This window comes from Pinus tabuliformis, chromosome 7 (genome assembly GCF_031772625.1).
Source record: "Pinus tabuliformis cultivar Carrire ecotype Pingquan chromosome 7, CPIR1, whole genome shotgun sequence".
NCBI lineage: Eukaryota > Viridiplantae > Streptophyta > Pinopsida > Pinales > Pinaceae > Pinus > Pinus tabuliformis.
The window spans coordinates 5428317-5441531 of record NC_142293.1 but is presented as its reverse complement, the minus strand read 5'-3'; the positions used below and the strand labels follow the sequence as shown (position 1 = coordinate 5441531).

General features: G+C 35.2%; 1 protein-coding gene across 1 annotated transcript; it reads right to left on the bottom strand.

Annotated features, from left to right (window-relative positions):
• Window positions 1-1916: 1916 nt before the first annotated feature.
• LOC149244859 (geranylgeranyl pyrophosphate synthase, chloroplastic-like) lies at window positions 1917-2573 on the bottom strand. The gene has a single exon (XM_089455512.1). The coding sequence runs from the start codon at window positions 2571-2573 to the stop codon at window positions 1917-1919; it is 657 nt and encodes a 218-aa protein (XP_089311638.1).
• Between the last annotated feature and the right edge of the window lie 10642 nt (window positions 2574-13215).

The window sequence follows — 13215 nt, the reverse complement described above, 5'->3', positions numbered from 1 at the left end:
ATTTTATTAAATTTGTAAAATCAGGTCCTTGACCACAAAGAATACAAAGAAAATACATCACAATTTGAACCTAGATTTTGGCCCATTGGAATTTTGGCCTCCACAAAATTCGACTCTCTAGAAATTCGACCTTACTCGAAAAATTAGCCCTATAAATCTTAGCTCCACAACCTACAAAAATTGGCCTCCTTCTTCTCCATTTGTATGGTCCCTTGCACACTAGGAAGCTTAGCCTCCCTCCTTTGTCAAAACCTGGCTGCAAAAACTTGGCTTCTCTTTATTGGTTTCATTCTACTATAAAAAATCAACCTTGCTCTCCAAAAACTCAGCCTCCTTCTCCACAAGCTCAACCTCCCTAGATTTCACTTCCAAAAATTCCTTACTGCTCACCTTTCCCTTCTTCAGTTTTTGAGTCTCTAACTTGAGAAGATCACTCTCTCAGTCACAATGTGTCTTTTAGCTCTCCCTTAAGTTTATTCTATAATTTCATTAAGACAAATATCTAACCCTAATATTCTAAATAACCAATGGTTAGGATTAGATCCTAAGCCTCACTTGAGATCAAAGATAAATATTAGGTATAAACTTAAATAATTTAATTATTTATCCTTGAAAACTTGGCTTAATGGTAAATGTTAATTAATTAATTAATTAATGTATTTTTCCTAAGATAAACTTAGGAAAGAAATCACAATAACCACTTACTCCTCTCCAGCAAGCACCTAAAGAGGCAATCTAATGTCCTATGCATGCTAGATAACAAGGCTATGCAGAAGCACCTATCTGAGCTAATAACGTCAACAAGACGCAGTTTTAGATTTAGATAGGTGCATGTTTTTCCAAATTTAGAAAGAGGATAGAAACACCTATTTTGTGGTTCTATTGCTGGAAGGCAGATTCTATTTGGAGTTTCAATCTCATGCTCTAGACAGTTTTATTCATGCAAGATGCACTGTATTCTAGGCAACTAGGTTTAGGATTTTTCTTATCTAGGAAAGAACCCTGTTCATGAATCTATATTCACTGTGAACCTTGGTTCTCTCTTGGTCAATAAAATAAAGACCAAGTGATTTATCCAAACAAATCAAACAATTGCATTTGGTACAGATAAAATATGAATATGTATTCAAAGCCGATTTGGTACAGATAAAATACATAATGATTTTTTTTCCTATGACTCCAATACAAAAGCATATATCTTCATCTGATAGATTTAAAAAATATGCAAATTTTTTATTTTATTTTTTTCCTATATTTTGGAAGAATTTTAGCCTTATGAATGCAAAATAAATTCATTCCTTGAAAAAAATGCAACATAGTTTATATTTAGATTGTTTTTTTCTAAGAATATTTGTGAAATTGTGTGTTGTTTTATGGGCATTTATAAGATGACAGGTAATGAAAAAAGAAAAAGAAAAGTTGGATCATATTGTATCCCTGTGTACGGAAAAATCATAGAATTTTGAACTATTGTTGAATTCCATACAACAAATGTAATACAACCAATTCTTTCTATTATGCTAATTAGCGTGGAGCTATGTTTGATACCTGAGCTTTGTAAGTTCAAAATCAAAATCTTAATAGGCTAAGTAGCATGGAGTTATGCTTGAGCCCTGAGATTTGCAAGCACAAAATCTAAGTTAACCTAGGGATAGAGTTGTCAACTATGCCAGTGTTAAAAAAATGTCTAGAGTTTATTGGCCTGTGAGCAGGAAAGCTATCACTTTTTGGATTGTGTGTTTTATGTTTTCTTTTATCAATGAATAAAAGACTGTTAATCATATCAATATGTAAATAGGTGAAATCTGAAGTGTCTATATGAAACTTCAAGAAAAGATAAGATCAATTAGGTATGGATAGCATGCATGTTATATGCATCTATTACAACAATTTTGAAAATATCAACCATTTAATATCTAATTTTGCCTATGAGAAATGTAATAAGCTAAACAAATGATATGCTTAGATTTTTCCACATCAAAATCAGAATGTTGATTCCTTGCTTTCTTGTTGAGCTCTTGTGAAAATTCCCTTGGTTTCTCAAGCCCCAACAACTTAGAGTACATGAGTTTATCAACAACAAGATCCTTGCAAGCAATCATTTTGAGTTCCTGAGACAATTTAGTAACGTCAAGGATGTCATCAACAACCTGGAACATTAACCCAATATAGCGAGCACATTTCCTTAACCTCTCAATCTCTTCATCAGACCCACCTCCTATTATTGCACCAATCACCATATATCCCTTCAATAGAGCAGTTGTCTTGTGAAGATGAATGTATTCAAGTAGATCCAAACCCACGTTCGATACCCCACCATTGGAAAGATCCACAACATGCTCTGCAATGAGCCCTTTGGACCCATTTTCCTTGCACAATTCCCAGATGACCCTCAAAACTTTCTCTGGCTTGACGCCCTTTGTATAACATGCAATGTGCTCAAATGCAAACACCAACAAGACATCCCCTACCAAAACAACAACGTCCTCCCAAAAAACATTGTGATTTGTGGGCTTCCCTCTTCTTAAAACATCATTGTCCATACAAGGAAAATTATCATGAATGAGAGACATGGTAAGGGACTATATCAAATTCACTACACAAACTCCAATTGGCAAGATTTCATCGACTGCTATTAGCTAGGTAAACTCCAAATGGCGAGGGACTGCATCAAATTTGCTACTAAACTCCAAATGGAAAGGGAAAAGGGTTAGGAGGTTAATTGAATCCAAATGGAAAGGGTTAGTTTCAGTCGACCTTTCCCACCATTCCCGTTGTTGGGGACTGTATCAAATTCACTACACAAACTCCAACTACATGGGTTCATTGACTTCTATTAGCTAGGTAAACTCCAACTCGCAATGGTTCATCGACTGCTATTAGCTGGGTAGACTCCAAATGGCAAGGAACTGCATCAAATTTGCTACTAAACTCCAAATGGAAAGGGTTAGTTTCAGTCGACCTTTCCCACCATTCCCGATGTTGGTGACATGTAGGTGTGTAGTTCGTGACATGCTCCAAAAATATCGTGTGTTTTTCCTCCTCTCGGCCAAAAAATCATATAAACAATACCTTATAATATATATATTATTATATCATATATTAAAACACTTTAGGGCCTTATTATAACCTCAATATATTATTTTGTAATTTTCCATTTTAATGCCCCAATATGAACGCATGTGATAACATATTGCTTTGTCAGTGAAGGCCTCGTGATGAATTTTTACCAATTGAAAACTTTCTTTTACTTTGTGCAATAATATTGGGACACCATTAAATACTTCATCATCTAATCTAAATAAGAATAACAGGAATCAATATCAATAATCTCAATGGAACACACAAAAAACAAGTAAATTTTCACAACTGCTTTGCAATTCATTCATAAGGAAAGCTACAACTTCTTGTTACAATTCTCGGGCTATAATGAGCAGGAAGCTACAACTCCCTGATTTATCAGCTACAACTGAATGGAGCTACAACCCCAACTGTTTACCAGAAATCACTTGAAGGAGAACCAACCCCTAATATGCAAGCTACAACTTGCTAGACACTCAATGGTTCATCTTTCATCCATTTTCATACTAGATCCATGAATGCCTTCTCTTCCTTCAAAAATAATTTTACTTCAATCACCACTAAAAAATCACCTATACCAAAACCACCATACCAACACCTCACTACTCTAGAAGCTTTGTGTAATACATATTGCCACATGATTATGCTTGTTCAAGACTGTGTTCAAAGGTTTTCCTTTGCTAATTTTGGCTTCTTGCTATTTTCTTGAATTTATGCATGAATCATTATTTTTGTCTTTTTCCAATTCAATTCAATCCTCTAAGACAGGTGTTCACTTTTTCTTGAGGTGCTCTACCAGTCCCAACCTTTTTTATGAGTTTTTCTATTAAATTTAGTCCATTCTCACATTTTGTAGAGTTAGTTGAGGTTTTCTAAAGTTGGCAAGTTTCCAAACTTGGCCAAAATTTCCTCTTAACAGGCAGTTCTACCAAGAACAACCTGCCAAAATAGTTGTTGACCCATCCATGTTGCTATCAAGATCATCCCGCTAAATAGTTTCCAACTCATCCTTCAATGACAGGTCTCAAGACCCTTCAACATGTCGTTGTCACCAAAAAAAAATAGTTGTGCTGCAAAATTCAACTTCCTTATGCCTTTTCTTTTTATAATCGTAAACACTCTGTGAAAATCCACCAAATTAAGATTTAGCCCCTTTTCCTTAAGTGTTGAAGGTTTTCTCCAAGTGATTGTGTCCCATGAACGGTGGTTGGGCACTTAGGTGCTATGCCTTTCAGGGTCCTATCGAGGGCCTATTTCCCTATGTAAATGGTTCTCCACGCCCTTGTTTCTTTTTATGACGTAAATTGGCCAAGTGCCAATCTAATGCCTGAAGCCCCTGATCCGAACACTTTTTCAAAATTCATTTATAAAAAAGTTACGGGATCTAGGATTTTCGGGGTGTGGCCCCACCTTACTACACCGTCATTGTGGTATGTGCTTTACTAGGTCCCCTGGTGCTTGACACCTTCATGAAATTCTTTTTAGAAAAATTTTATAGGATTCTGACCTTTCGGGGTCTTCTTTGCTATTGTTGTTTTCTCCCTACAACCCCGACACTCTATTTTATTTAATAGATGGTTACAAGGTTTTGACCGTCTGGGGTATATCCTATTACTCCTTTTTTTCACCTATTGACTTTATTTAACCTATTTCCACATATTTTCTCATCCTTCGAGTGTTGCTGCCCCTTAGATGAACTTCTCTTAATTGTTTTTGTTGTTGTTGTGTTGTTATCACTGACACTCTCCCTTTACTATGGATATCTCCTTACACCTTTTTTTAATTGCTATGGATCTCTCCCCCTTTGACATCAATGCAACAACACGAACATTCTCCCCCTATCACCATACTACTTCTATCAACCATCTTTCTCTGTCGTGTTGATTCTGTGGACCTGTTAGCTTCAACATTATATTTGTCTTTCTTCCTCTTAAAGGAAGAGCTAATGTAGGGAGTAAAGAGGAACAACTCCCAATATTTTCCTCAAATACTCAAACTATTCTCTAGAAAGTGGCTTAGTGAAAATATCAACAACTTTTTATTTTGTAGGAACATACTCCAACTTCACAACCTGATTTGCAACTTTCTCTCGCAAGAAGTGATACTTGATTGGAATATGCTTTGTCTTAGAGTGAAAAACTAGATTCTTTGACATGTTGATTTCACATGTGTTGTCACAAATAATAGGAGTTGTTTGAGCATAAAACAATTGTACATCTTGCAAGGTCTATTTCATCTATAGTAATTGAGTACAACAAGAAGTTTTTGCAATATATTTTTCTTCAGTTGTAGAAAAGGAAATGGAAGCTTTCTTCTTGCTCAACCATGAGATTAGACATTCTCTAAGAAAGAAAGGACCACCACTTGTTCTCTTTCAATCATCTACATCACCTGCCCAATCAACATCAGTATAAATAGTTAATTAAAAATATTTACCTCTGGGGTACCACAACCCATAGTCCTTTATTGCTTTGAGATATCTAAGAATCCTCTTGGTTATTAATAGATGACTTTGTCTAGGAGTTTATTGAAATATTCCTACCACAGCAATGGCTTGCATGATGTCTGGTCTTGATTTTGTCAAATATAAGATATTGCCAATTATGGATCTATATAAAGTCTAGTCCATTGCTAGAGATTCATCCATCGTGCTAAGTTTACAACCTATCACCATTGGATTTCTCACCAAGCACAATTCTTCCATGCCAAATTTCTTTAACACTTCTTTGAGATACTTGCTTTGAGAGATAACAATTCCTTTGGGTGATTGTGTAATCTAAAATCCAAGGAAGTAGGAAATCTTTCCAAGCATTGACATCTCATACTCAACCTTCATATCAGTTGCAAATTCATTGGTCAGCAAAGTTGAATCACTAGCAAAGGTGATATCATCAACGTATACAACCATCGCAATGAGTTTTCTCTCTTTTTCTTCGACATATAAGTTTTTGTCAGTTGCACCTATTTTGAATCCACGCTTGAGCGGCTAATTTTCTAGCTCGAAATCCCAATATCTAGGTGCTTGCTTGAGACCATACAAAGCCTTCTTAAGTTTGCAAACATAATATGGTTTCTTGATCAGCTAAAAACCTTCTAGTTTCTTTATGTAGACGTCCTCCTATAGCTCTCCATTGAGAAAAGCATAATTGACATCCATTTGAAATATTTTGAATTTCTTAAAGCAAGAAAATCCCAAGAACATTCTTATTGCTTCTAATCTAGAACCAGAAGAAAAAGTTTCATCAAAATCCAAGCCTTCTATTTGATCATAGCCTTTTCACCAACCTAGCCCTGTTTCTTACCACTTCTCCATTGTCATTTAATTTATTCTTGAAAACCCACTTTGTGCTAATGACATTCTTGTTAGCAGGCCTTGGAACAAGTTCCCAAGTCTGAATTTTCTTTATTTTATCCAATTCTTCATTCATTTCCTTTAACCAATGTTTATCTTGACTAGCTTGAACACCATCTTTTAGTTCCTCCATGGACAGTAGGGAAACGTGTGCCTGTGTGAGGGAATCTTGCGGCTTCCTTCTTGTCTGCACCCGAGAATTTAATTCACCAACCATCTAATCAACTAGGTGGTGTTTTTGTACATATCTTGGAGGATATTTAGCTTGCATAATAGAGGATTCTTCATCGCTTTCTACTACATATGCCTCATTATGCTCCTCACTAATGTTCACTTGTTCATCAACATTGGTTTTTGTGGGTTATTTCTCTTGTTGATCGGCATGCTTATCCACTTTTACATTGATACATTTGATGATCCTCTTGGTGACTTTATTGTATTATTTGTATCATTTTCTATTGTGTGAGTATTCCAGAAAAATGCCTTCATCTACTCTGGCAGTGAATTTGTTAAGTTTCTCGTCATTTCTCTTGATGTAGCATCTGCTACCAAAGACTCTGAAGTATTTGACTATTGTAGGTCTGCCATACCACAACGCATATCGATTTTTATCACTATTTTGTCTAAAATGAGATTTATTGATGAAAACTATTGTTGTATGAATAACGTCTACCCAAAACCTCTCCTAAACATTCCTTTCAGTCATCACTACTCTGGTTAACTGTTTTACAAATGTATTTGCTCTTTCTGCTACACCATTTTGCTAGGGAGTCTCTACTGGCATAAACTTCCTTTTGATGCCATTATTTTTATAGAATCCATCAAATTCTTTGGAATTAAACTCACCTCCATTGTCATACATTATGCTTTTGATTTTGCAATTAGTTTCATTCTCAGCAATAGCTTTGAACTCTTTAAATTTCTCAAATGCTTCAAATTTCTCTTTGAGGAAGGAAAACCACATCATCCTGCTAAAATCATCAATTATTAGCATAAAATATAATTTACTTGTGGGTGACTACATTTTGTATGGTCAACATAGATCCATGTGTACCAGCTGCAACAACTTTGATGATGAGTTCTCCTTTTCCTTGAATGGAACTCGAGCTTGCTTTCGTAGTTGGCAAGATTTACAAATTGTATTCTCTATTTTTGAAAACTTGGGCAAGTCCTTGGTAGTGTTCTTCTTGTTTAGCTTTACTATCTAATTAAAGTTCAAATTTCCAAGCTTTGTGTACCATAATAAAATCTTATATATCTTTGATAAGTAAAACATTTTTTTCTTTTCTTTGAGCACATAAACATTATTGTTTATTCTTACAGCTTTAGCAACTATCTAGCCTGAACATGTGGACTTGATTTGATAATTTTTGGCTTTAAAAATCACATCACAACCTTGATCACACCTTTGAGTTACACTAAGGAGGTTATGCTTCAGCCCATCAACATATAAAAAAAATTGGCTTTACCTTTTCCATTTAATAGACTAACTACTCCTTTTGCAATTATTTTTCCAGGAGCATTGTTGCCAAAAGTCACATTACCTTTGTCAATTGGTTTCCATGTCAAAAACTTACTTTCATCTCCTAACATATGCCTGGAGTATCCACTTTCCACATACCAATGGCTCCCATCATTCTGAGCATACAAATAAATACCACATTGCTTTGATTTCTCCGTTTCTTTCCAGACCTTAGGATTTTCTTCAATTTTCTTAATTATTGGCTTTGTCTGTTTTTCTTTAAGTCAACGATTGACTATTATATGCCCCAAATTTTGACATTTAAAACATTGCACCTGATAATTCAAGGGAAAAAAATAATTATTGTTCCTCAGTCTGCTTCTACTTTTATAAAGTATTCTCTTAGATCTAAGTTCAATATGTAGTTTGCTACTGTAGGTTTTACCCTCTTCAAAAATTACCTACATATGAATGCTAAAAATAGAAAATTAACAATGGTGAGAGCATAAAACATAAAACAAATATACACAGATATTTCCCCTGGATCCCAAAACCGGGAATACCAGATTGTTTTTTCATTATGTTCCTTTTAATGTCACAATACATATATATACATGCCAAAGCATCCATAAACCCCAATCCATTAACCCTAGATTAGAACATAACTGTAGTTACCTTGACTGGATCTACAAAATACAATGGATAGAAAACCATCATGCCCAAAACCATGTGCAAAATCCATGCACAAAACCATAGGTAGGTATGCCCACCTAATATAGGGTTGAAAAAAAATTGTCGGGGTGTTGCCCGAGATCCAATGAAGGGGGGCTACCCCCCTGCTTACCCCTCAACAGGGGGGGTAGCCGCACCCCCTATGACCCCCCATAAAAACCTGACACAACATACAGGAGGAGCTACCACCCTCCCATGGGTGGGATAGTCATGGAAAGAATATAACACAACCCAACAACTGCTTTGTGGCCATAGTTGGTGCATGTGAAACAATACCCTGGTAAAATATCAATGTACCAAAAACATTGTCTTCTATATTGGACTGAATTCTGGGTAATTTGATTTGCTTGGTCAACGTTCTTCCTTTATTGTTGCTGATTTTTATGGATATGATCTTTGGGTTGCATGTCTCCCTCTTGCTACTACACAAGTCTTTCATGGAAAGAATATAACACAACCCAACAACTGCTTTGTGGCCATAGTTGGTGCATGTGAAACAATACCCTGGTAAAATATCAATGTACCAAAAACATTGTCTTCTATATTGGACTGAATTCTGGGTAATTTGATTTGCTTGGTCAACGTTCTTCCTTTATTGTTGCTGATTTTTATGGATATGATCTTTGGGTTGCATGTCTCCCTCTTGCTACTACACAAGTCTTTCTTTAGCTACTAGAAAAAAGGTAATTTGTTTATTTCTTTTTAACTTAGTTGTTGTGTTGGACTGAGCTTCAAAGCGAAGACCACTACGATCTTTAGAGACACATTGAACCTTCAATATCTCATTTAAATCCTTAATTCCTTTACTGGATTTTTGATGAAAACTAAGTTGTGTTTTCCTTCTCCAACTCCTTTATTAGCAACACGACTTCTCATTCCAGCTTCTCACATGCTTGAACCTTTTCATTCAACTATTGGTTCAAGGATTCTTGATTTTTATTATCTTCTTCTATTTCCGAGATAAATGGCCCAACAAACTCAACTTTTTCTTTTGTCAAAGACTCCTTTAGGACTTTATTTTTCTTCCTCAACCTTTCTATTTCATCAAGAGCACTTACCAGTTCTCCTTCAAGATCTACTTCTCCTTCTTCATAATCAAAATTAATAGCCTCAACTTGCAGGTTTTCTGGCCATCAACATGAATTATTTTGGGCTCTCGTCATCTCTATCCTCATCCAAGGATTGACTAGGTTCACTTTTTGAGGATCTTTCTTATTGAACATAAAAACCTTTATTCTTAGTCTTTTTTCTATCATTTTGATCCTCTTTAATTTTTCTTTAGGATTGTAATCATTCTTCTTATTTTTAGGGCACTTCAATGCATAATTACCAAATTTTCGTCAATTAAAACATTTTAATGGTAACTTACTTTTATGCTTTCCTAATCCTTGCTTGAGATTCCTCACAAAGTTGGTTTCTTCTTCATCTAATTCACAGCATGAGTCATCATGATCATCCTTGTATTGCTTTTCTGCTTTGAAGGTTGATACTTTAGCTACAGACTTTCCTTTAGAAATCCTCATCTCATAGGCAGTGAGTATTCCAAGGAGTTGATCTAAAGTAACAGTGCTTAGATTGTTCATTTATTCAATGGTTGACACCTTGGGATTAAACCTCTCAGGAAGATATCTTAACGCTTTTTGAACTACCATCGGTTCATCAAGCTTCTTGTCAAGCCCTATTATGGTTTTCACAATGTCATCAACTCTCAAAAACTACTTTGTAATATCTTCATCATCATGCATGATTAAAGATTCAAATTTTATCCTATAACCTTGGATTTTGCCTTTCTTTACCTTGTAGTATCCTTCATAGAAGTTGCTCATCTTGTCCTAGATAGCTTTGGCATATATGCAATCCATTACCTTGACAAGCTCTGATTCAGGTATACTAGCAAGTAGAACATTCACTGCCTTACCATTACATGTTAATTCCAACTTTTGATCTTTGGTAACCACCATTGGAGGCCTTTGATATGCTTCTTCCACAACATCCCATACATCATCTCCAAGTGATTGAATGAAGGTCTTCATCCTTGCTTTCCAAAACACATAGTTTGTTCCATTAAACATTGGATCCCTGTTGGTAAAACCCCATTCCTGGTTTGTCATGGCCCTTGATATTTCTTCCAGCTATTAAATTGATTTGAAGTAACTTGGCTTTGATACCAGTTTTTGGAAGTCATGACAATAATGACAAAGGGGGAGGGAGGGGGGGGGGGGGGGGGGGGGGGGGGTGGGTGAATCAGTATTGTAGGAATTTTTACCAATTGAAAACTTTATTTTACTTTGTGCGAGAATATCGGGACACCATTAAATACTTCAACAATTAATTTAAATAAGCATGACAGGAATCAATAACATCAATCTCATCGAAAGACACAAATAATAAGTAAATTTTCAAAACTGCTTTTCAATTCATTCATAGGGCAAGCTACAACTTGTTATTACAACTCTATGGCTACTACCAGTAGGAAGCTATAACTGCCTAATTTATCATATACAACTAAATGAAGCTACAACCCCAACTATTTACCAACAACCACTAGATGGAGAACCAAATACTAATATGCAAGCTACAACTTGCTAGACACACAATGGTTCATCTTTCATCCATTTTCATACTAAATCCATGAATGCCTTCTCTTCCTTCAAAAATATTTTTTCTTCAATCACCTATAGAAACACCACCATACCAACACCTGACTACTCCAAAACCTTTGTCTAATACATATTTTCACATGATTATTCTTGTTTAGGCCTACATTTAAAGGTTTTCTTTTTGCTAATTTTGGCCTCTTGCTATTTTCTTACAACATATTTCCAAAAATAAAGCCTAGAAAAATCCTAGGGGGTAAAAAAACTAGAAATCGAAGGTCAATAGTTCTCCTATATATGCTCTTATGTAACCCTATTAATTTTCCTTTATATCTGGCAACTAATTACTTTGAATCGCCTACTAAGTTACAAAACTTTGATGTTCAAAGTTATCTTATTAACTATTTCATTTATACTAATCATCATAAGTAGGGATAGTATTAAACTTTGATTTATTACACTATTATTTATGAAAAAAACCTTTTTGGACTTTTTTATATACATTCAAATTACCTCTAATATTTGAATTCATATTCTTGTTATAAAATTGTCTATTTCCATATTCTTTGTAAGACTAGATAAGGATGAGGGAAACATATCCCTCATTTGGTATGTTGTTCTTAATTCATTTGACCTCATTTCTTTTGGGAATGCTTGGAAGATTGGAAATGGGCAAGAAGTGAGATTGGGCCAAGACCCTTAGCCACGAAGTGGGATTTCCCATATATTTCCATAAGAACTCATTGATCAGCTCAAAGATAGAGGAATTTTATGACTATCCCATATTTAGAACCAAGTGCTCATCTCTCTTTCGCATCAAGGTTGGTTATCAACTGAAACTTTATAGATTGGTCACATTTTCATGAAAAATGGATTAGATATCTAGATGATTTTAATACTTCTCATATTAGACTTACCCAAAATGATGATGAATTAGTATGGGCTCAATCCCAAATAGGAATTTATACTCCTATAATGGGGTACCTTCATGTGAATGTGGTTTTTGTTGAAGCAGAGGGAAAGTGGTGGTGGAAAAGAGCATGGAAGGTTAAATGCCTCAGAAAGTATCACATTTTCATGTGGTGCTTACTCACTATAAGGGTTCCTACTTGGGATATAATGAAAAAACATCACAATATTGGCCCCATTTTGTACTCTTTATGTTATTGAGATAGTGAAACCATGATCATCATTTAGTTGATTTCCCTTTTATATTTTAGGCATGGAATTTATGTTGCTCTATATTAGACCTAGACTGTGTCTAGCAAGGATCTAATTTTTAGGAGAGGTGGAGGATATGGGCTCAAAACAGGAACATGAAATATTTTAAAGCTCTGCCCCTTCTCTTATGTTGGGGGGTGTGGTTGACTTGAAATAGGGAAATTTTCCAAAATCAATTGTCATTTTAGAATTTTGTAGTTGCTGAATAATTAGAAATTTTATCTCATTTTCCCTAGCTTACAGTCTCTTCCCAGCTTAGACCAGTGTCTTTGGATGAACTTGATAAATCTAGACCATGCCGATTTTTAAATGGGGCCACTCTAGGGGAGGATATGATTTGTGGAGGGGGATTCATACTTTATTTATTTGATCAACATTTCTTTTATGTTAACATGGGTTTGACGAAGGGTACAAACAACTAGGTAGAATTTTTATCTTGTTGCTCATTATTGGCATTTGCCAGAGAACAAGGTTGTGACAGTTACAAGTGTTTGGGGATTCTTTACTGCTCATAGACTAGATAAATGAGATTCAACAATGTCACATTATTCACCTTGTTCATATTTTGGAGGATTTGCAGTGGATCAAACTTTCTTATGCTTCTTTCTCTTCCAAACACATTTACAAGAAGCGGATAGGATTTCTACTGAAGGTATTCAACTTTCTAGGGGGTTTTGGAGCATTGATGAGCATTTAGTTGAGAAGAACTTCCACTATTATCATAGACCTTCTGTGGACAATCCTCTTCCTCATACACAATTTACCTTATT